The sequence below is a fragment of the Enhydra lutris genome, unplaced genomic scaffold (genome assembly GCF_002288905.1).
Source record: "Enhydra lutris kenyoni isolate GAN:26980312 unplaced genomic scaffold, ASM228890v2 scaffoldscaffold12, whole genome shotgun sequence".
Taxonomy (NCBI): Eukaryota; Metazoa; Chordata; class Mammalia; order Carnivora; family Mustelidae; genus Enhydra; species Enhydra lutris.
The window spans coordinates 54,580,217-54,601,713 of record NW_019154096.1 but is presented as its reverse complement, the minus strand read 5'-3'; the positions used below and the strand labels follow the sequence as shown (position 1 = coordinate 54,601,713).

The 21,497-nt window shown below is 47.7% G+C and overlaps 1 protein-coding gene across 3 annotated transcripts in view; it reads right to left on the bottom strand.

Annotated features, from left to right (window-relative positions):
- LOC111145420 (SUFU negative regulator of hedgehog signaling) overlaps nt 1-21,497 on the bottom strand; it is a 114,351-nt gene that overhangs the window by 31,014 nt on the left and 61,840 nt on the right. For 2 of the 3 annotated variants that reach the window (XM_022500296.1, XM_022500295.1), the window contains exons 4-7: nt 6,066-6,208; nt 5,077-5,162; nt 4,737-4,809; nt 1,187-1,343 (exon numbers count right to left, since the gene is read on the bottom strand). In XM_022500296.1, coding sequence (XP_022356004.1) covers nt 1,187-1,343; nt 4,737-4,809; nt 5,077-5,162; nt 6,066-6,208 — 459 coding nt within the window. The remainder of the gene's footprint in view (nt 1-1,186; nt 1,344-4,736; nt 4,810-5,076; nt 5,163-6,065; nt 6,209-21,497) is intronic. The other variant, XM_022500297.1, reaches the window with a different exon arrangement.

Genomic DNA, 21,497 nt, shown 5'->3' with positions numbered 1-21,497 from the left:
TCACTACTCTGGTCTGTTATAGAGATTTTTGGTCCAAGATTTACCTATACAAAGAGCAAACACATCCAAAAAATCAGATTAATGCTGGTTGCTCAAAGGATGGGCTTAGAGTGGACTACAGAGGTGATAATACTAACTTTTCTAACTGTCTGACTTGTTACAGTGATACGGGTTACTTCTTTAATTTTTTGAAAAAATTAGCCAATAATGGCTGAAATTTTGGATAAGACTATGAGTCCTTCCTTAAATTATCTTTCTCGTCAAAAGCAACTGAATGATTTTAATGACTGTATGCTTTCTCTCGGAACCTCCCATGGGCTTATTAGCACACTATCAGAACAAGCAGGAAGGCAAAAGGGGGTTGATATTTGCACTAGGAGCTTAAGTTGTCCTTTAGGCAAAGAGTATAGCTCCCATAAGTGCTATCACATGTGCAGGCATTTTGTTCAGGACTGTAGGTAGGTGGGAGGAACTAGACAAAGAAAGTAGAAAAACAAGCTATCAACATACATATAGGTAAATGGCTGCTTTCCTTTTGGAGTTGGGTAGGGATGCCCTTTGCTAAGAATCATAGCTGTTTCTACAACCAAGACCACCTTGGTGAGCTTCCAGCAGGAGAGCCACATCCTTCTTCCCCAAGGCCCCATGCAGAAGGCAGTGAGTATAGGGTACCCCACACCCAAATGGCCCCTCACACTGTTTCTGTAGGACAGGGAGGCAGGGAAGTTTGTGTGTTGGTCCCACACTCAGGCCTCTCTCAGCTAAGGCCTGGGAGGGCCTGAGGCCAGTGATTCTCGGGTCTGGCATGGCTTTCAGGCCAGAGCTGGGCCCTGTTTCAATTCTGTGGGTGGCTGATGCTTGTTCTTTCAGAATTGGGTGGACTATGGCCTTTTCCTGTAACTGTTCTATGGCTTCCACTCACCTCCATGACCTCAGATTGCAAGGGGACAAATCTAAAATACAATGCTCACTGCTGGCGGTGCATCTGAAATACACACAGGAAACACAAGAGAAATGGGCCAATAGAGCTCCCTTCGTGCCACACTGCTGGAAGACCTCTCCTGCTGTTTCAGTCCTGCCAGGAAAGGAACTACTGAATGGGCTGCCGATGCGATAGCCCCATCGCAGAGAGCCTGAAAACCGGGCCTGGGGAAAGGGGAAGGGAGGGCTGGGTGGTCGCAGCTACCCTTGCCAGAGAGCCGCCGTGGCTGCGTGCCGATACAGATGCTCCGGCTGTCCTCGTCGTCCTCAGGGGGCCGGCTCAGGTCATCCCAGGCACATTTGGCGCTGACACCGCTCAGGTTAGAGCCATCTGTCTCGATGCCTTTGTCAACTCTCTCCTGCTTGGAAAGAACCAAAGAGCCAGAGTTCCTTCAGCGAACCAGTGTCCCAAGGTCACCACCACCTTTCCAGTATTCACCAAGTTCTTGTAGGTGCTGAGCGTGGAACAGGTGCTGGAAGAGCAGGATGTCTGATCTTATTCTGCCCTGGTTGCTAACCCATGATGGTCTCTGCCAGCCACTGACTCCTCTGGGGGAACCAGGGATCAGGGGAAGCCAGGAAGCATGAAAATCCCAAGGAAAGCTCGTCTTCTACCTGGACCTTCCAGTAAAACCACCTGTATACCTGTTTCAGGGCCCTAACTCTGGCCACCCCATGCTGGCCCATGGAGCTGATGTGGCACTACGGCCCTGAGGAAAGGCAAAGTCCTTCCTCTACCCCCTGTCATTCAGGAAGAACCCCCCCAGTTACTGCCACAGAAGACAGGGTGGAAGCCAGCCACAGGCAGGAGAGGCCAGGACTGGGCCCAACTCCTCAGACCTCACACCTGCAGTTCCCTCTTCTAACAGCAGAGGGTGTGGTCACCCAGAAAAAGCACGGCCAGAGAGCAGCAGCAGGGCAGGACTTCCCCTAGCTGCATCACTAACTTGTTTGGCAAAGGACTCTGGATGGAGTTTCTTTTCCATTTCTTAGACTGAGATGGGGGCCTGGAGGGCAGTGGCCATCTGCAGACCCCATCAGAGGCCTTGCCTTTGTGTAGGCCTTGGCACTGTGGAGTCCCAACACGCTCCAAATGGCCTCAAGGAAGAGCTGTACCCAAACATCCCTGGGATTTCTGGTAAAACATAGTTCTGTGATGCTGGGCGTTGGATTAAAGGTCATCTGGAAGGCTCTAGCAACGCTGCTTATAAACAGGCATGTGGGCCAAATAAAGCTCGTGAGTTGAAAGCACCTCAGTGAGAATTTGTAGCTCCCTCTCCGCCTGACCCTCCCGCCGGGGCCTCCACAGGCACCACACGGGCCTGGGGCTCGGCCAGGAAGCCTATCTGTGGGAACAAGAGGGAAGGTCCTTATTTCTTGGGACCAGTCAGCAGATGGCCCTGCCCTGATGCCTCCTTTCCGAGAGTCATACTTTCCTCCTTTCCAGAGCTATAATCAGCCTGGGCAACGATGGGATCCTTTTTTTTTTTTTTAAGATTTTATTTTTAAATAATCTCTACACCCAATGTGGGGATCTAACTTAAAACTCTAAGATCAAGAGTCCCATGCTCTACTGACTGAGCCAGCCAAGCGCCCCAAAGCTGGGGATCCTGAGCAGAGACAGGGAGAGGCTGACTGGACAGGAGCAGCTCTGTGCTCCAGGCAGGAGTGGGCGGGCCTTGCTCTGCTCAGGGTAGAGTCTGAGCTTCACCCTTTCCACTGGCTGCCCTGAGGCCCCTCACCTAAGCAAAGAGCTGAGGATGCCCCTTGACTCGACTAGTTCAGCCCATTTATTTTGTAAGTAAAAAAGAGTTAGGCCCCAGAGATGTTAAGGGACTTTTTAAAGCACACAGCTGGCTGGCAGCGGAGCTCAGAGCAAAGGAAGAGAAGACAGCTCGTCAATGAACCGCCTGCAAGCAGCCCCCAGACAGCTACAGATGAGCACTGAAGAGTTCCCATTGGTGCACAGGGCCACCAGGAAAAAAAAACAAAACTGGGCTTTCTCACCGATGTCCCCTTGCTTACTTTTTTTTAAATTTAAATTTTTTTTATTTTTAAGTAAACTCCAGGCCCAACATGGCACGTGAACTTATGATCCCTGAGATCAAGAGTCAAATGCCCCACCTACTGAGCCAGCCCCTTCCCCCCACCACTTGCTTTTAAAGACCACTGGGTGTTCTGGATCCTGCTGGCTGGTCTCAGCAGAGCCCAAAGACTAGGGTGGAGAACTGTTCTTGGCATGCAAAGGATGGGCTGCTTACCCTACCAGTCAAATGACCAAGTTCTTTCTTAGTGCTTGGCACTTATGACCAGGGCTAACCAACAGCCCGCGGTGCCCCATGCTGGATCCCAGTGTAGCTGCAGAACAAGGACGTGGGGAAACGTGGCCTTCATGGTTCCTGGTTTTTGCATAAGCAGAAGCTATAGGGAAACCAACTTTAACGTAGAGGTAACAGAGGATCCTGGCGGCAACGTGAAAACTTCCGTGTTAAAGACACTAGGAAAATAGAGGAGCATCATGTGTGAATGAGTAGGGCTTCTGCCCCAGAACGCAACAGGTGTACAGTGAAGAACCCCCAGGCACTGCTGGCTGTATGTCTGCCTGCTACCTTTCCCTTGCCACCTTGAGTCCCTCCTGGAGGACATGGAGCTCCTGGCGGCTGCCCACAGCCTCCCGGACTTTGAGAGACATGAAAGGTTCGGAGATGGCAATGGCCTACAACTGGTCGGGGGAAGTAGAAGGAAGTGCATACACGCCAGGAACGTTCTTAGCCGTCTAATGCCCTCTTTCATGAGTGGCCCATTAGGAAGGAAGATATGCTCTAGTGGTTTTCAAAATTAACTTGCATGCAAAGCATGTTTCTTCTAAGAAATCAAAGATGTCCCTGCACAGCTGGGCCACAGTGAGTGGGCAACTGCAGGCCTGCCTATATACAGACTTCCTTTATATATCTAGGAACACCATCCTGCCCAGGAGGGGAGCCAGGAGTTCTGATGGCCCAAGCTGAAGCTGTATCTAAAAGGGGTATGTGATCACTTGGCCAATCACAACCTACTACAGCTGGGGCATGGGGTCAGTATCACCCATCCTGGGTGTTACAGGGTGCTGGAAGTAGGGAAGTGGCTCCCTGAAGGAAGGTCTATGTTTTTTGAAGAAGGGGGAAATGGGAGGACGAATACTGGAACATGCCGTATCAATGTTCTATAGTGAAAAGCTGGTGATCTTACTTTTTTTTAAAGTCAGGTTTATTGATGTATGACTTGCATACAGTAAAATTCATCCTTTCTCCCCCCACCCTTTTTTTTTTTTTAGTTTATTTTTTTTTTTACTGGTACAAACAATTTCCAGTTTGCTTCTTTGATGTAGTTCCATTATCTCGAGAATTGCTCTTATATTTTAAGGTATCAGAGTAAGCACGGATCCTCATTTTTTTTATGATTTCAACCAAGCTATGACTGTAGTATCATCCCAAACAATCTCAGTATTATACATTTCCATCTCTTTGTACTATCAAAGTCAATTTAATCCCACCCCTTTTAAATCCCAAAAACCATGTGTCTGAGGCAAGCTTTCCTGGCCTAAGCTCTCTGCTCCCTACGTGCTCTACAGAATTCAGGAGATAAGTTCCAAATCATGCCAGAGTTCTGATCATTCACAAATAAAGCTCCTCCATTTTCCCAGAATGAAAGCCAGTATTATTTGGAAGAGGCCTAGGCATAGTGTGCTAGAAAGGTTTTCCTCACTCAAGACATACTTGCAGGTGTGGATCGATCTCAAATATGGTCTCTCCCCTCCGCATGTCAGTTATCAGCCAGGGGCCGCCAGCGCTGTGGACAAGGAAAGGGGACAGGATGGTAACTGAGGGTCTAGGGCTGATGGGGTGGGCCTTTAGACTTCCCTGTGCAGGCCCAGAACACAGGAGAGCAGTTCGAAGTCAGGGACTGTCAGGGAGTGAATCATCAGGAGTCCCTGATGTGAAAAACCAGTGCCTGAAAAACAATGTAAAGGGAAGCCCACATGTGGGGGTAAGGAGGAACTCCCACCCCCAGGCCCAGGAAGCCAGGCCCCACCTCACAGGGCGGGTGTGTACTCACACGGGCACCGTCCGCAGCAGCTCCAAGATGCCCTGCCCGTTCCACTGCTGGGCTGCGTGGAGCTCCTCGGTGCAGACACCAACAATCTGAGACCCAGGGACAAGATGCCATTGCGTGTTAACAGCCATTCCTTCCACCCATCGAGGAGGACCACCGCCTTGGCTCTTTTAGGGTCAACTCAAGTCGGGGGACCACAGGCAGGATCTAGGGTCAGGGGCTTGTCTGTCCAAAATGGGATGGTTTCCTTAGGAGGTGGAAGAGTCCACGGACAGGGCACTGAGGGCTGACCCTTGTCCTACTACAGTGGGTCAGGTGTCTGGGTGACACAATGACTAGCCCCGTACTGTAGAGGTGAACATCAGAATGGGTCCTCAGCCCCCATCTCTGGAGCCAGGGTAGGTTTAGGGAGATGTTCTGGCCTAGGTTAGGATCACAGGGAACGTAAACACAGGAGATTCTGAGGCCCTTCAAGCTTCGAACCACAACCAAAGGGCCCCAGCAGTTTGCAGAAAAGTTCTTTCTTTCCTCCTCAGAGGCGGGGCGCCTTTGTGTAAACCTCAAGGGAAACAAGCGAACCTTCACACAGACCCAGCCTGATCACAAACCCAGCTGCAGCGGGGGTGGCCGCGCACTCTCCCCCTGGGCAAGGGTAAGGCCAGCCCAAAGCTGTCTTCCTGCTGGGTGGTCCCGTGCCTGCGGCTGTCTGGGTCTTCATCAGCTCACCAAAATACCTGCCTTGTTAGCCTTAGCCGCTCAACTACAGCCATCCAAACCCGCCCCACACCCCACCGTGGCCCTTTCCCTTTCCTCCTTCCCCCATTGCAGCAGGCTAAACAAGACCATCCGAATCTCATGAGCCAGCAGAGGGAAGAGAAAATGCAAGAAGACAAGGAAATCTGTTGCCTTCATACTCCCTACCCAAGCTCTCCTGTACTACAAAGGCTTTTCCCCCAGAGAAGGCTCGAGCCCCTGTCCAACCCCAGCCTCACCTGGAGGAACGTAACTACCCCAAAGGGTGTCTGCACAGGTTGCATCTGTGGGTCCTCGGTCAGCAGCATGTGCTGAATCCTCGACTCGCTGTTATCCAAAGGGCTGTGCCAAGACACGTGGTCCCCGCTGCAGAAGGTGTTCTCTGCGGGACAGACATGAGTGTTGGAGGCCTTGCTTCCGGCAGAGAAGCCCAGGCTGGGAAGCTCCCCCATCTTCCAGAGGAAGCATTTGCCCGTACAGGAGGAAAGATTGTGGCTATTTCCCCCAAACCAAACGTGTTCCTGCTTGCCGGTTCTGCCAGCCTTCGATAGAAAAGGACAGGCTGCTACCGTGGCTGCTCACTCGGCCTGGCGCATCCAAAGACTTATTTGGGGTTGGGGAGCCATGATCAGGTCTGCCAGGAAAGAACAAGGTGCTTCCATGTGGGGCCATGTGGCCAGAAGTCCTCAGGGAGGCTGCGGGTCAGTGAAAGCACTTCACCTGGGAAAGCACAGCCCTGGTCCCAGTCCTTTCCTGTGCTGGTGGAAGTGTTTCTGAAAGGAACCACCTGTGGAGGGCTCTTGAGCTTGGCCACTGGTTTCCCACAGGTAGACAGATGGAGGGATTCCTGAGGAACACTGGAGGCTTCAAGTACATGGAGGTCCGGACGGTGCCCCACACACCTCTGCCCAGATGGACAGTCTGGAGGGGCGGGCGTTTCCATGAAATCACAGGACACGATGCCTGGGCTGACCAAGGGAAACATGCAAAGGCAGCCAGCTCAGAGCCTCACCACTGTGCTTCGCAGAGGCTCAGCACTTCAAAAACACTGCTGAGGACAGCACAGACACAAGGAAGAAAACAACCATGGGGTATGAAGTCCCCCCTACCCCTGACTCTTCTGTTCGGTACCCTTCCAAAGGTACTCTGCACTTACCAGCCTGTGTGCATCTACAGGGTCCCTCCTCCTTGTTTTCCTAACAAAATGGCAGCACACTGCTTTACACATTTTTAGTTTTTTTTTTAAGATTTTTATTTATTTATTTGACAGACAGAGATCACAGGTAGGCAGAGAAACAGAGAGGAGGAAGCTGGCTCCCCGCTGAGCAGAGAGCCCGATGCAGGGCTTGATCCCAGGACCCTGGGATCATGACCTGGGCCGAAGGCAGAGGCTTTAACACACTGAGCCACCCAGGTGTCCCTACATTTTTAATTTTTTTTAAAGATTTTATTTGTCAGAGAGAGAAGGAGAGCGTACACAAGCTGGCGTGGGGTACACAAGCTGGCTCCCCAACCCCAAATAAGTCTTTGGATGCGCCAGGCCAAGTGAGCAGCCGCGGTAGCAGCCTGTCCTTTTCTATCGAAGGCTGGCAGAACCTGCAAGCAGGAACACGTTTGGTTTGGGGTGGGGTGGGGGGTGGCAGAGGGAGAAGCAGGCTCCCCATTGAGCATGGGGCCCGATGCAGGATTCGGTCCCAGGACCCTGAGATCATGACCTGAGCCAAAACCAAGAGCTGGACGCTCAACTGACTGCATCTCCCAGGTGCACCTGCTACCTCATTCTTCAAACAGCTGTATGGTGTTTCATCATGGTCTATCACTTATGATCTGGGATTCTCAACAGCTGGGGACTCTTCACTTTTGATCAATATTTAAGGCAAGGCAGAACATGAAAACACACACACACACACACATCCACATACAACAGCCCAAAGCCTCCCAGGGAGGCCTGAGAGAGCTTGTGCTCTCCCTTGTCTTGGTCTGAATACTAACTCCCTTCCGGTGTCAGGTGTGGGTAGACCAACTACTTTTTCCATCTTTTTGGTCCTAACTTCAAAAGCATTCATTCATGAAGGTGAAGGAAGACTACTTCCTCTAGGAGACATGGGGAGATAAAGGGAGAGAAGGCAGAGCTCTAGCCAGAGCCAATTAGAAACCTTCAAATTTCCCAATTCCTGCTGTGCCCACTCTTCCCAGATTCCTTCTCCTTTTACAGAAATATGTGTTTACAAGTAGCTTGCATGATCTGCAAGTTAGAAACAAAGCAACAAGTAAAATGATTGAATTAGTAGTTCAAAAGCTTACCCCATAATAAGCTTACCCCCGATGGCGTCACTGATAAATTCTACCAAACATTTAAAGAATTAATACCAATTCATCACAAATTTTTCAAAAAAATAAAAGAGATAACACTTGCCAATTCTTTCTATAAAACCAATATTACCCTGCTACCAAAGCCAGACAAAGGCATTACAAGAAAAGAAAGCCAGAGACCATTATCCCTTATGCATAGACACAAAAATCCTCAGTAAACAGTAGCAAATTGAACACAACAACATATAAAAAGAGGTTACACATAATGACCAAGTGGGATTTAAGAAATACAAGATTGATGTAACCTAAGAAAACCAATGTAATGTATCAATAGAATGAAGATTAAAAAAAAAACCCACATGATCATCTCAATAGACATAGAAAAGTATTTGCAAAATCTAATACTCTTTTATGATAAAAACACTCAAACTAGGAAGAAATATGAACTTCCTCAATCTATAAAAGGGCATCTACAAAAATCCTATAGCTAACAGCACACTTGATAGTTAAGACTGAATTATTTTCCTCTAAGATCAGGAACATAACAGAGATGCCCACTCTTATCACTTCTATTTAACATTGTATTAGGGGTTCTAACCAGGGCAGTTAGGCAAGAAAAAATAAACAAAATCCAGGTAAACTGGACAGGAAATAAAACTACGTTTGCTGATGACACAATCTTGTACAAAGAAAACCTTAAGGAATCCACTGAAAAACTACCAGGATAAACAAGTTCAGCAAGGTTGCAGGGTACAGCAGCAATGTAGAAAAATCACTTGTGTTTCTGTGCACCTGCAATGAACAATCTGAAAATAAAATAAAGAAAATTTTTGTTTACAATAGCGTAAAAAAGAAAACAGTGCTCAGGCATAAATTTGACCCCAAAAAATGTAAAACTTGTACTCTGAAAACTATAAAACACTGTTGAAAGGAATTAGAGAAGACCTATATAAGTGAAAAAATACACAATATTCATGGACAGAAAGACTTAATATTGTTGACATTAACATTCCCCAAGTTGATCTATAGATTCAGTGCAATCCCTATCAAAAAATGCCAAATGTTGGGACGCCTGGGTGTCTCAGTTGGTTGAGCCGCTGCCTTCGGCTCAGGTTGTGATCCCAGGGTCCTGGGATTGAGGTCTGCATCAGACTCCTTGCTTGGCGGGGAGCCTGCTTCCCCCTGCCTCTCTGCCTACTCTTGTGATCTCTCTGTCAAATAAATAAATAAAATCTTAAAAAAAAAATGCCAAATGTCTTTTTTGCAGAAATTTAAATGATGACTCTAAGATTCATATGAAAATGCCGGGGACCCAGAAGAGCTCACAACAAGCTTGAAAAAGACCAAGTTGGGAGACTTAATTTTCCTGATTTCCAAACTTGCTACAAAGCTACAGTTATCCAAACAGTGTGGTACTGGGCGCCTGCTGGCTCAGTCGGTGGAGCACACAACTCTTGATCTCAGGGTTGTGAGTTCAAGCTCCACGTTGGGTGGAGAGATTGCTTAAAATTAAAGTCTTAAAAAAAAAACAAAAAACCAGTGTAGTACTAGCATAAGGATAGGCATTTGATCAATGTAACAGAATTTAGAGTCCAGAAATAAACCCTCACATTTAGAGCCAATTAATTTTCGACAACAGTGCCAAGACAATTCAATATAGGAAAGACAGTCTTTTCAGCAAGTGGTACTGGAACAACTGGAAATCCACATATGAAAGAATCAAGTTGGCTCTCTTCCTTAGACCATAAATAAAAATTGACTTAAAATAGATCATAGGCCTAACTGTAACAGCCGGAACTGTAAAACTCTTAGAAGAAACATACAAATAAACATTCTGACCTTAAATTAGGCAATGGTTTCTTAGACAGACACCAAAAGCACCAGCAACAAAGACTGATCCAAAAACAGGACTTCATTAATGAAAACCTTTTGTGCTGCAAACAGTACCACTGAGAAAGGAAAAAGAAATGCAAATCCAAGCCGCAGTGAGATACCACGTCACAACCATTAGGATGGGTTCTGTAAAATAAAACAAAACAAAAACCACCCAGAAAATGACAAGTGCTGGTGAGGCTGTGGGAAAACTTTCAACATGGGTGCACTGCTCCTGGGATGGTACAGCCACTGTGGAAAACAGTGTTACGGAGCCTCCAGAGGTTAAACAAAGACTTGTCACAGGATCCAGCAATTACACACCTCGGTATATACCGGAAAGAATTACAGAGACTCAAACATGTACATGTACACCCATGTTCACAGCAGAATTATTCACAATGGCCAGAGAAAGGAAGCAAGCCAAGGCCCCATCAATGGTTGAATGGATTAACAAAACATGGTATTTATTTTTCATCCTTAAAAAAGGATATGCTTGGGGCGCCTGGGTGGCTCAGTGGGTTAAGCTGCTGCCTTCGGCTCAGGTCATGATCTCAGGTCCGTGGGATCGAGTCCCGCATCGGGCTCTCTGTTCGGCGGGGAGCCTGCTTCCCTCTCTCTCTCTCTCTCTCTGCCTGCCTCTCCGTCTACCTGTGATCTCTTTCTGTCAAATGAATAAATAAAATCTTAAAAAAAAAAAAAAAAAGGATATGCTTTGGGTGCCTGGGTGGCTCAATCATTAGGCGTCTGCCTTCGGCTCAGGTCATGATCCCAGGGTCCTGGGACTGAGCCCCGCATCGGGCTCCCTGCTTCGGGGGAAGCCTGCTTCTCCCTCTTTCACTCCCCCTGCTTGTGTTCCCTCTCTTGCTGTGTCTTTCTCTGTCAAATAAATAAATAAAAATCTTTTTTTTTTTTTTAAAGATTTTATTTATTTATTTGTCATAGAGAGAGAAGCGAGAGTGAGCACAGGCAGACAGAGTGGCAGGCAGAGGCAGAGGGAGAAGCAGGCTCCCTGCCAAGCAAGGAGCCCGATGTGGGACTCGATCCCAGGACGCTGGGATCATGACCTGAGCCAAAGGCAGCTGCTTAACCAACTGAGCCACCCAGCTGTCCCAAATCTTTTTTTTTTTTTTAAAGGACATTCCAATACATGCTATAAGATGGATGAACCCTGAAGACATTATGCCAAGTAAGCTAATTCCCTAAAGAATGACTCCACTTATATGGGGTACCAGAGTAGTCAAATTTACAGAAACAGAAAGTAGATGGGTGGTTGCTGGGGGCTAGGAGGGGGGAGATGGAAAGTTAGCACTTGGGGTGCCTGGGTGGCTCAGTCAGTTAAGCGTCTACCTTCGGCTCAGGTCATGATCCCAGGGGCCTGGGACCGAGCCCCACTTTAGGACCCCTGACCTGAGCCAAAGGCCGACACTTAATGATTGAGTCACCCAGGCATCCCAATAAATACAAACCTAAACAAAAAAATTAGCTCAGGTCAGCACTTAATTGGTATAGAGTTTCAGTCGGGGAAGATAAAGTTCTAGAGATGGATGGTGGCGATAGTTATACAACAATGTAAATGTACTTAATGCCACGTAACTGTACACTTAAAAATGGTTAAAATGGGACACCTTGTGGCTCAGTAGGTTAAGTGTCTGCGTTCGGCTGGGGTTGTGATCCCAGGGTCCTGAGATCAAGTGCCGCAATGGGATCCTTGCTCAGCGGGGAGCCTGCTTCTTCCTCTTCCTCTGCCTGCTCCTCCCCCTTCTTATGCTCTCTCTCTCACTATTTCTCTCTCTATCTCTGTGTCAAATAAATAAAATCTTTAAAAAATGGTTAAAATGGCAAGTTTTGTGTTATGTATATTTAACCACAATTTTTTTTAAAGAATTTATTTGTTTATTTGACAGAGAGAGAGATCACAAGTAGGCAGAGAGAGAGAGGAGGAAGCAGGCTCCCCGCCAAGCAGAGAGCCCAATGTGGGACTCAATCCCAGGACCCTGAGATCATGACCTGAGCTGAAGGCAGAGGCTTTAACCCATTGAGCCACCCAGGTGCCCTTAACCACAATTTTTAAGAAAAGAAATTGAAAGGCAATCTACAGAATGCAAGAAAATATTTACAAGTCATATATCTGATAGGTATCCAGAATATATAGAGACTTACAGCTCAATAATAAAAAGATAAATAATCAACTTTAAAAATGAGTGAAGGATATGAGCAGACTTTTCTCCAAAGAAGATATAAAAATAGCCACTAAGCACATGAGAAGACACTCAGCATGATTAGCTGTTAGGGAAATGCAGATCAAAACCACAGTGAGATAGCATCATTTCACACTCACTAGGGTGGCTACAATTGCAATGGCAATAACAAATATTGGTAAGGATAGAAACTGGAACCCTCATGCACTGTTGGTAGGAACGTAAAATAGTGGAGCTACTTTGGCAAACAGTCTGGCAAGTTCTCAAATGATTAAAATGGTGTTGCCATATGACCAAGCAATTCCAATCCTATGTATCTACTCAAGAGAAATGAACACATGTCCACACAAACAGATGGACATGAATGGTAACAACAGCCATGTTATTCACAATAACCCAAAGGCAGAAACGATGCATCGTCCATCAACCAACGAATGAGTAAATAAAATGTGGTATATGCACACAGTGGAGTATTATTTGGCAACAGAAATAAAGTATTGATACATGCTACAACATGAACCCTAAAAACATTATACTAAGTGAAAGAAGCCACTCACAAAAGGACATATGTGATTCTACTTGTAGGGAATGTCCAGAACAGGCAAATCTATGGAGATAGAGAGTAGTGGTTTCCTAGGGCTAAAATGGTTAGGGGGGACAGGGAGTGACTTGTATGACATTGCTTTTGAGGGTGATGAAAATGCTCTGGGGTTCACTGAGGTGATGGTTTCACAACTGTGAATTACATGGTATGTGAATTATAGCTCAAAGAGATGTTAAGAAGAAAGAATATAGTAGGAGAAATGGAGGAATCTTGGGGGAAAGGGAAAGTGGGCAAAGCAAGGCCAAGATCCCAGATTCTTGGTTACTACCTTCTCAGGGTAAGCAGTGGCCTGGGAGAAACCGGACTTAGAATGCCCACACATCACAGCATGTTATAGGTCTATACGACCTGAATGACCAACATTAGTAGAAAATAATGAGGAAAGGATCATTGAGAGAGACTGCCCATAGTCATGGGACAAGTCAGTAATGGTGGGCACAGTGCCACATTTCCCAAATGTTTGAGTCATCATAACACTTCTGTTTACCATTTGTATCATAACCTACCTGTATTTTCTCCCTAACACTGACTCACTTTTAGGGGCGCCTGGGTGGCACAATCAGTTAAACATCTGCCTTTGGCTCAAGTCATGATCTCAGGGTCCTGGGATCGAGTCCCGCACCAGGCCCCTGCTCAGTGGGGAGTCTGTTTCTCCCAGGGTCCTGGGATCTAGCCCTTCCTTGGGCTCCCTGCTTGGCAGGAAGCCTGCTTCTCCCTCTCACTCTCCCTGCTTGTGTTCCCTTTCTCCCTGTGTCTCTCTTTGTCAAAAAATTAAATAAAATCTTAAAAAAAAAAAAAAAAAGATTGACTCACTTTTATTTTTTTATTTTTTTATTTTTAAAGATTTTATTTATTTATTTGACAGAGGGAGATCACAAGTAGACAGAGAGGCAGGCAGAGAGAGAGATGGGGGGGGGAGCAGGTTCCCTGCTGAGCAGAGAGCCCGATGCGGGACTTGATCCCAGGACCCCGAGATCATGACCTGAGCCGAAGGCAGCGGCTTAACCCACTGAGCCACCCAGGCGCCCGATTGACTCACTTTTAAAAACCTAGACAAATTTAGTTTAAAGGAAACTTCATAGCAGCGCCTGGATGGCTCAGTTCGTTAAATATCTGACTCTTGATTTCGGCTCAGGTCACGATCTTAGGGATGTGGGATCGAGCCCCAGGTCAGGCTCCATGCCGAGTGCAGAGTCTGCTTCTCCCTCTCCCTCTCCCTCTGCTCCTCTCCTGGCTCACATGCTCTCTCTCAAATAAATAAATACAATCTTTAAGAGCAACAAAAGAAGGAAATTTCATATTACTACTAAATGAGGAAAATAAGAGGAAAAGCAGTGTTGCCTACAATAACTTCAAAACAATTTGATGAAAACAAATTTCATTTTTAACAGCTACCGTTGTCTATCTAACATTGCTAAAAATGCAAATGAACCGGGGTTAAGGAGCCGTTAGAGGTTCAGAGAGTCCTATCAAACTGACAAATCAGCAGGGCTGTATCAGAAACCTGAAGAGGGAAGACAGTCCTCACTATTCAGGTCACTGAATGCCCTGTCCAGTTATGACCTAATGTCTCCAGCTGGCTCTGGCAAACGCCAGTGCTTGCCACCGGTTCTTGCCAACCTTGGTGCTTGCCAAAGAGGTTCTCTTTGCCTCTGTCCTGTACTAGTTATAACCCACGGCAACTTGCCCAACCACAATTTCCAAGCCTGCTTCCTTATCTGTAAGCAGAAAATAGTGTGTCTGTTCAGTTTGCTTTCCCCTGTTGCATGTAACTCCCGTACTGGAATACAATACAGCTCTTCCTGCCCAGATCCTAGTCCCCCAACAGAAATCCAGAACCCACCACAGAGCCTGTAGCTCACAGCATAAGCCAGTAGGTGGCACCATCGCTCCTGGTTTAAGAAAGAATTGGTCCAGGTCTCAACCCCCGCCCCACATCTAGCTGTCTGGCCTATCGAAATATACGCCAAACCTGACAGAAACATAAGCTGGAAACAGGAAAAAGGCTGAAAGGGTTTGGAGCCATGACCTTTTATTAACCAGAACTGACCTTGGCTTAAAAATAATGTCGTACAAACCTAAACTGTTTACATGAAGTAAGAATGACCAAAAAAATACTTCGTACAGACTTTATTTAGGAAGGGGCTTAATTTAGGCAGCTAGAAGGGGAGACCCTAAGGCAGAAAAGGGAGACAGACCCAGTCACTGCTCTGGGACCAGGAGTGAATTAAAAGGAGGGAAGGGGGAGGAGAACACACAACTACCCACAGAAAGGTTTAGAGTGCATGATGCGAACAACCTTCCAGACTAGGACATGGTTTTCTTCCCCAGCCCTGCCTGGTGGGGGAACTAGACTTACTAGCTCTGCTGTGGCCAAGAAACAGTCTTTCTTAACAATGAAAGAGCCTTGGTCACAGTTTTCAAGCCTGGGACAAAGCCACAATGGGCTCATTCTTGAGTCCAGTCTGGTCTTTATACCCTGGATGCTCGGCCCCATTCTGTGTGGAGCCACCGCGGGTCTCAGCACTCAGGCCCCAGCGCCCACCCCAGGAAGTTCTCAGCCCCTTCAGAGGGGTTTTCAAATGCTAATAATGCCTCTGTCGGAGGCCCAGCTGTTCAGTCCAGTGGTTAGAGGGGAGCGCTCGCTCTCTCTGGCTCCCTGAAGTGTCCTAACCAAGACATTAGGATGCAAATCCGTGGGCCCTCCACGCAAACCACAGAGCAGAGGGGCCTCCCGGAGTCTGAAGGCAGGCCATTCCAGGTGAGGCCTGGATGCTCACATTCCATTCCCCTCCCTCTTCCTCTGAGCTCTGCCACCAAGAAACCTCCCTCAGCTGCTGCCTATTTGGCAAAGCCACCGAGGGGAATACCACTCCAGCTGGCAAAAAGAGCCCCCAAAACTGCTAGGTATAGGTCTGCGCCTTGCTTAGCTGAGAGAAAGGTTTCACTACTCTAGGTCTCCGTCCCCACTAACAAACAACTCCATGGCAAGAGGAAGGCTGTATGGGAGTACAGTGTTTTGTTTTAAGATTTTTATTTTTGGAGCGCCTGGGTGGTTCAGTCAGTTAAGCATTTGCCTTTGGCTCGGGTCATCATCTCAGGGTCCTGGGATTGAGCCCCCGCATTGGGCTTCTCACTCCCCCGCTCCCCCTGCTTGTGCACGTTCTCTTTCTGTCAGATAAATAAATTTTTTTTTTTTAGGTTTTACATATATTTATTTGACAGATCACAGGTAGGCAGAGAAGTAGACAGAGGGGGGCAGGGGGAAGCAGGCCCCCTGCGGAGCAGAGAGCCCGCTGCGGGACTCAATGCGGGACTCGATCCCAGGGTCCTGAGATCATGACCAGAGCCGAAGACAGAGGCTCAACCCACTGAGCCACCCAGGTGCCCAAAATAAATACTTTTTAAAAAAGATTTTTATTTTTATTCTTTCTTTAAGGATTTTATTTTTAAGTAATCTCTACACCCAATGTGGGTCTCAAACTCACATGCTTTACTGACTGAACCAGTCAGGTGTCCTGGGAGTGCAGCTTCTATTTTTTTTTTTTTTTTAAAGATTTTTATTTATTTATTTGTCAGAAAGAGAGAGAGAGAGAGAGCACAGGCAGACAGAGTGGCAGGCAGAGGCAGAGGGAGAAGCAGGCTCCCCACAGAACAAGGAGCCCGATGTGGGACTCGATCCCAGGACGCTGGGATCACGACCTGAGCCGAAGGCAGCTGCTTAACCAACTGAGCCACCCAGGCGTCCCGGAGTGCAGCTTCTAAATGGCCCCTCAGACTGGCCCTCACCCTACTCCCACTTTCTACACACCCAGCCTTAGTCTTGGTCATTCGAAGTTGGACTGTGCAGGATATAAGAAGTTAGCAAAATCTAGGGAAATAGGTTGCAGAAGAAAACAGCCATTGTTTTTAAGATAATTAGTGCTGCCTTTGAAACACTGAGGAACAAATACATTCTTCCAGAGTTCTTAACTCATCCCAACTCTGGAAAATGACTGTCAGTCTACGATTCTGTGTGAAAGTATAGTCCCCATGATGTTTTTGTGTAAGAGTTCAGAAAGTAACGCTCCACCCTCCTCCATACCCTATCCCAGAATTAATATGGCTGGTCGGAAGGGAAAGGGTTAATGTTGTCTTCCAGAGCCCAAAAGAGTGGGTTTCTCATGGCTGAAGCTTGGACTTCTGAAGTCAAACACACTTTTGAGTGAGTGCTCCGAGAGGGAGAAGGGCAAGGGCAGGAAACACGGCTGAATTTGCCAGATGTCAATGAGTAGCTCGTCTTCAAGAGGTATTCTAGAGAGAGCAGGAAAATGGGAGGTGGCCCAAAGCTGGCTGGCAGACTGGAGTCTGTCAACTCTGAGGTCAAACTTTTTATTTTTTTAAGATTTATTTAGGGGCGCCTGGGTGGCTCAGTTGGTTAAGTGTCTGCCTTCAGCTCAGGTCATGATCCCAGGGTCCTGGGATCAAGCCCCACACAGGGCTCCCCGGTCAATGGGGAGCCTGTTTGCCCCTCTCCCTTTGCTGCTCCCCTTGTTGTTCTCTCTCTCTCTGTGTCAAATAAATAAATACAATCTAAAATAAATAAATCTTCATAAAGATTTATTTATTTTAGAGGGAGAAAGGGAGAGGGAGAGAGAGAGCAAGCACGTGAGCAGGAGAAGCAGGAGGGGCAGAGGGAGAGGGAGAGAGAATCCTAAGCAGAATCCATGCTGAGCCCCCCATAGGGGGCTCAATCCCACAACCCTGAGATCAAGACCTGAGCTGAAATCAAGAGTTGGATGCTTAACTCACAGAGCCATCCAGGCGTCCCCAACCAGGTCAAACTTTTGAACAACGGGGTAGCCATCACAGTCTTTAAAGAACCTCTCTCCAGTTTTCTTGCCTTCTTGGTGCTCACAAATCACATCAGTGATCACACCTGGTTTGACAACGTCCTGTATGAATGCTCAAATGTCCTATACGAAGACACAGAGCTAGAGCTAGTTGCTAGGAGGGTTTAGCAGTTCTTCCCTAAAATGCCAGATGTGCCAGACATGCCCCCAGCAACACAGACAGCTGATAGGGAAGAGTCAAGTAGCTTGTCCTCCTGTCTCGGGAGAGTCCCAGCATGAAAGCAAGACACATGGAGAGCATCTGGCAACCGCCGGACCCCACCCTCCTTCCTGAGAAGGCCCAAGCAGCTACTGCAGCCACTGTGGTCTGCTTGGCAGAGCTGGCTCCAAAGTCTTCCTTTGAGATTAGAAGACTGCCCCTTCAAGTCAACTGAAGGCCCACGAACTGAAATATCCTTATGGGGGCTGAAACCCAAGTTTGTACAAGCCCAGGCAGCCTCATGATGGCGCCCCCTCCCCCCACCCCGTGAGAGGAGACAACCTGGAGGTTTTGAGGAATGAACCCGCTCTGGCTGGGGCAATGGAGGAGGTAAAGTTCAAACTCAGTTCCATTGGCCTACGCCCAGATGCCCCTAACTGGGGCCACTGAGTTGGCCCATTGCCCCTGCTGGATCTCTCATGTAATCCTATCTTAATTTCTAAAGCCCAGGTGCCTTCTCCTTGCTCTAAGCCAAGCTGGGGGAGGGGGTGGGAATGTGTGTGTTTAGTCTATTTGTACCTTGAGCCTACAAAATTTGAGGAGGTCACAGGATGTAGGATTTAATGTCACTGCCATAGATTACATTTCTGGAGCCCGTAACACATCCATGAGACGCTATGCTCATTCTGGGGAGAATATGAGCCCAGGCACTGCACAGAGGATACTGGCCTAGCACCCTAAGACCCAGGGCTTCCTCCAGATCTCCACTACTCTCACCTGACAGCACCTACCAAAGGCTGAGTGGCATAGACCCTCTTCTTGTGGGGAAAGATCAGCAACTCTCCTTCCTCCAAGAATCCAAGCAAAGTTATGAGTGAGCACTTCCCTGCCTGCAGGCCCCTGCTCCCCATCTCCAAGCCAAAGCTAAGGGTTCAGCTCAGAGCCTTGCAGCAGTGGTGAGGCAAGGCCCAGTGCAGGAATTCTGGAGAGCAGCTGAGGGCAGTGATGCACGCACATCACATAGGAGCAAAAAACAGGTACGTCCTGGGTTATTCCCGTCTAACACTCGAGCAACACAAGGAGAGGAAAGGATGGGTTATTCTAGAGCTTAGAGGCTTCAACTGGTACAAATCAACAGAATCTGGCACTGCTGCCTTTCTCCGCACGCGTGCACAGCAGACCAGACGCTTGCAGAGAAACAGGTCTCAAGAGCACGACTGCACCATATCCCCATCACAGGGTTTCAACTCTCCTCCAAAGAAAGGCTATTTTCTTTCAAGAAAGAAAAAATAACAAGAGAACAAACATAGTGTGGTAGTGGGGAGGGAGGGAAACAGAGTCTCTGGCCGTGTGTTCACGAGCTTTGGGGGCTAGCAGGCAGAGTTCTTCATCACTGGATGGTGTGGATGGTGGCTGGCTGTCAAGTTTGTCCAAGCCAGTCAGATGGTGGAAGTGAGAATGAATTGCACCCCTCCCCCCAACACACACCTTTTTAAAGTTCTGAGGGCAGTTTCACGACTTGAAAAGTTAATTTGCTTGTTTGGTTAGAGAGTTTCCCTCAACTGGTTCTGTCTGATATTAATTTGGCTAAATGTGGCTGCAAGACAGAGGGAAATGAAAGTGCTGAACCACTTAATGAAATGAAGAGAGAGGAGACATGTTTGTTCTTACAAAACTGAAAGGAACCATAAAGGATATTCCTTCTAGGTTTTGCACAGAATCAAAGGAATCGCCAAGGATTACAAAGTCAGTCGAAAGAGAATCAAAATTGTTTCCCTATGTATTTTCTCAAACCTCTGGCTCCCCAGCTCTCCCTCTCCCTCAAAGCCACGATCATAAAGACAAATAGTGAAATGTAAGGAAAATCCCTTTTGTAAGCAGAGAAGCTCAGCGGCCTGGAGGAGGGGTTGCGGCAGGGGAAGTAGGAGGCTGGAGGGCCGCTGGGGCCGCTGGTGGCTCTGTGTCTCTTCGGGTGGCAGAGCTTTGAGGAGTGGCTCACTATCTGCCTGCGGTGGGGCTCCCCCAGAGGCACAGTGTGGGTCCCCTCGCCTTGTGTCCACATACAGAGGGCCATGGCGGGACTCACTCTTCCTGCAGGAGCGTGAATGCCTCAGTGCAAACAGAGCTCAGCACGGGTTACCTGCCACAGCGTGTGGCTGTCACTAGTCAAATCCTGTCCACCATGCTCCCTGTGCCGTGCTCTCCTCTGTGGCATACAGGTCCTTGCTCTCCATTTCCAGAGAGCCCTGAGTCCTAAGCTGGCAGATACTTTCACTTTTTTTTTTTTTTTAAGATTTTATTTATTTGACAGAGATCACAAGTAGGCAGAGAGGCAGGCAGAGAAGGGGGGAGGAGCAGGCTCACCGCTGAGCAGAGAGCCCGATGAGGGGCTCGATCCCAGGACCCTGGGATCATGACCTGAGCCGAAGGCAGAGGCTTTAACCCACTGAGCCACCCGGGCTACTCTTAAAGTAGCTCCATCTGTTTAGACACCTCTCAGTATGGGAAGGAAAAGTCTTTTGCCCTGAGGCTTGTAACTGGGCAAACCCCACCTCTGCCCCTCTCACTCTCCTGAGCCAGCACACGGGGTCCACCACCTGCAGGCAGGCCCCTTTGTTCTTAAAGCTAAAATAACTATAGAGAGTTTTAAATTTGCACTCCCTATCAGCATTTCAACTCCCTACCCCCAGCCCCAAACAGTGCCAGGAGATGCTTTGAAGCTTTAAAATCAAGCACATGCTTCTACTCTTTCCATCTTTTTCCTGAAGAGATTAGGCAGGTCTACAATGAAAATCCATTTAGCTGCCAAGCATCCGTAAAGCGGCGCAGTCACTATGGAGGGCCACCTGGCAGAATCTATTAATATAACCGGTACTTTCTCTGTGACCGAATCATTCCACCTCATAGTACGAATCTGCCCTAGAGCAAAACATGTTCACAAGGAGGAACGAAAATGAACGCCCCCAACATCTGTGTGCTGTTTGTGATAGTGAAAAAAATAGAAACAACCTAAATGTGCATCAAGAGAATGGTTAAAATACGGCCTATGCACACTATAAAATCATAGGCAGCGGGGAAAAGGAATTAGATAAATCTTTATATTTTGACATGGAAAGATCTCCAAGATGCACAGTTAATTAAGAAGTCCAGTTGTGAAGGACAGTACAGTGTCACTCACATTCAAGAAGTAAAAATTATGGGGTGTCTGGCTGGCTCATTTGCCAGAGCATGGGACTCCTGATCTTGGGGTCGTGAGTTCAAGCCCTGCATTGGGGATAGAGCTTACTTAAAAAAAAAAAAAAAAAAAAGGGAAAAAAAAATATACAAACCAAACCACTTCTAAAGGTCCCCAAAAGAAGGTGAATGCATGGAAAGAGTCTGTTTGGGTGCCAGGAAGCACACCGACCAGATAAAATGGTATGGGGAAGGGCCTGAGATTGGGTCGTGTGGTCACGGAGGACTTTGACTTTATTCATAGAGTCTGAATCATTAACTTCCAAAATGGATTTCTATATTATTAGTATGCTTAAAAAAATACAATGAGAAAGAAGAACTCCTCCTTCCTACCTCTGACATGCAGTGGGAGCTCCTCCGACTGCCCCTGCGGCCATCACATCAGCCACCGAACCACCTGCTCTGAGGGCGGCAGG